The sequence below is a fragment of the Urtica dioica genome, chromosome 2, assembly GCF_054948205.1.
Source record: "Urtica dioica subsp. dioica isolate 48M chromosome 2, U.dioica_male_clone48M_v1_H2, whole genome shotgun sequence".
Taxonomy (NCBI): Eukaryota; Viridiplantae; Streptophyta; class Magnoliopsida; order Rosales; family Urticaceae; genus Urtica; species Urtica dioica.
The window spans coordinates 41,593,313-41,595,111 of NC_142757.1; the positions used below are offsets into that span (position 1 = coordinate 41,593,313).

General features: G+C 34.1%; 1 protein-coding gene across 1 annotated transcript; it reads left to right on the plus strand.

The window, feature by feature from the left end:
* Nucleotides 1-534: 534 nt before the first annotated feature.
* On the plus strand, nucleotides 535-849 carry LOC149404793 (beta/delta-urticatoxin-Ui2a-like). The gene has a single exon (XM_089607676.1). It carries the CDS (start codon nucleotides 535-537, stop codon nucleotides 847-849), a length of 315 nt encoding a protein of 104 aa, XP_089463802.1.
* Nucleotides 850-1,799: the final 950 nt, after the last annotated feature.

Below are 1,799 nucleotides of genomic sequence, written 5' to 3' on the forward strand. Positions count from 1 at the left end.
TCTTTAATGAGAAATTACTTCGACTAACACCATTTAATAATTAAATGTTTTTCTAATTTTTTTTATCAAAAGCTTAATTTGATCAAAATATATTGCTAAACCACTTGTAAAAATATTTATCATCAATAATTGATGTCAACAATTTATGTCCATTGTTGATATAGATATCAACAATAGATTTCGATTATTGACATCTATGTCAACAAATAGAAAATCTAAAACTTATAAATGTCAACAATACATATCTATTGCTGACATCATATTAAAGGTAAAATTGTATTTGTACAAGTGCATTATTAGTATTTTTAACCATATTAATTTTTTGGTGAGAAATTGGAAAAAAAAAAAACTCATCAAATGTTGTTAGCCGAGACAATTTCTCTTTTTTTTTTAATGAGATTTTCTATTAAGACATTACAAGTGGTTATTTACCTCAAGTTAGCCGATATAAATTATTGCCGTTGTAGCACTATAAATAGGGGTTTCAGCAACATTGTAATGACATCAAACATACATTTACACATATAACAAACCATGAATACCAAAGCTGCAATATTGTTGGTCGCTCTCATGGCCTTGTTGGCTTCATCGCCAGCGATATCTTCTGATGAGAAGCAGATGATAATTAAAAACACTTCTCCTCTGACCGCAATGGAGTCTGTGGTTGTGGATATCGGAAACAGGAAGCTTGCGATGATGTTGCTCCCGGGCCCACAGCCAAACTGCGTTACACTAGGCGACGTTTGTGGGGTGTTTAGGTTTTGCTGTCCGGAGCTTTACTGCTACAGTGGGGTCTCGATATTCGGTGGGAAGTGCATCTCTGAAAAAGCACTAGCCTCCATCGTGTAATAAGCATGCATGGGTTACGACGTAGCTAGCTACTAAAATAATATCTCTCCTGGGCACCATTATGACGTGTACCCTTAAATAAAAATGATATTATAAGGCTAGCTACTATGTCATTGTTCATCCGTTTATATTTCCTCTTTTTAATGTGGTATTTCTGTGTGAGTTGGAATAAAATCACGTGTATTTTCTTCGTTATCTTTATGTAAACAATAAACTGCATCTTTTAAACTGGAGTACTTTCTTTGGTAAGTTGGAGAGACCTTATGGACTCGTATGAGTTTGATTGAACCATTGGACAACGAAGTTCACAAACGTTTTTACCTTTCATTCATGAATATCATTAAATATATTACAAAATGCTTTATGAGAATTATGAAATAACACCTATACCCTTCTAGTTAATAATTCTTTCAACTCTTTTGTTATATGTGAATAAGGACAAGTTTTTTTAGTAAGATGGAGCTACCAGGACACAATGCTTGATTAGTGAGTACTCTCAATTGAATACTAGGAATAGCTAATTTGTTCACAATTTCAAGAACAAAGTATGAGCTCTTGTTGTCTTCTTGTTGTGCCCCTTCTTTTTAAAGCACCCACATTTATGCTTAACGTCCACTCTCATTATAAGAGTATCGTTTTCTTCATAGGCCTACCAAATCTTAGATAGACAAACGGAGAACAGGTGATCGGATGGGGGGAGAGAGAGAGAAATGGTGATGGTGAGGAAGGGAGAAAATGGTGGGTGGGTCATTGCAAAGAAAAGAAGAGAGAATACCAAATGAAAAAAACTAGGGTTTAAATTAAAATCCTTATTAATTAACGATGTTTTTTTTTTTCGTGACGCAAATAAATACCATCGCAGGGAGACTGTAAATAAACTATTTCAAAACCATTTCGCCGTGAAACGGAATATCCGGTCCTGACAAGACTTTCAATGAATTGTTTTCAAT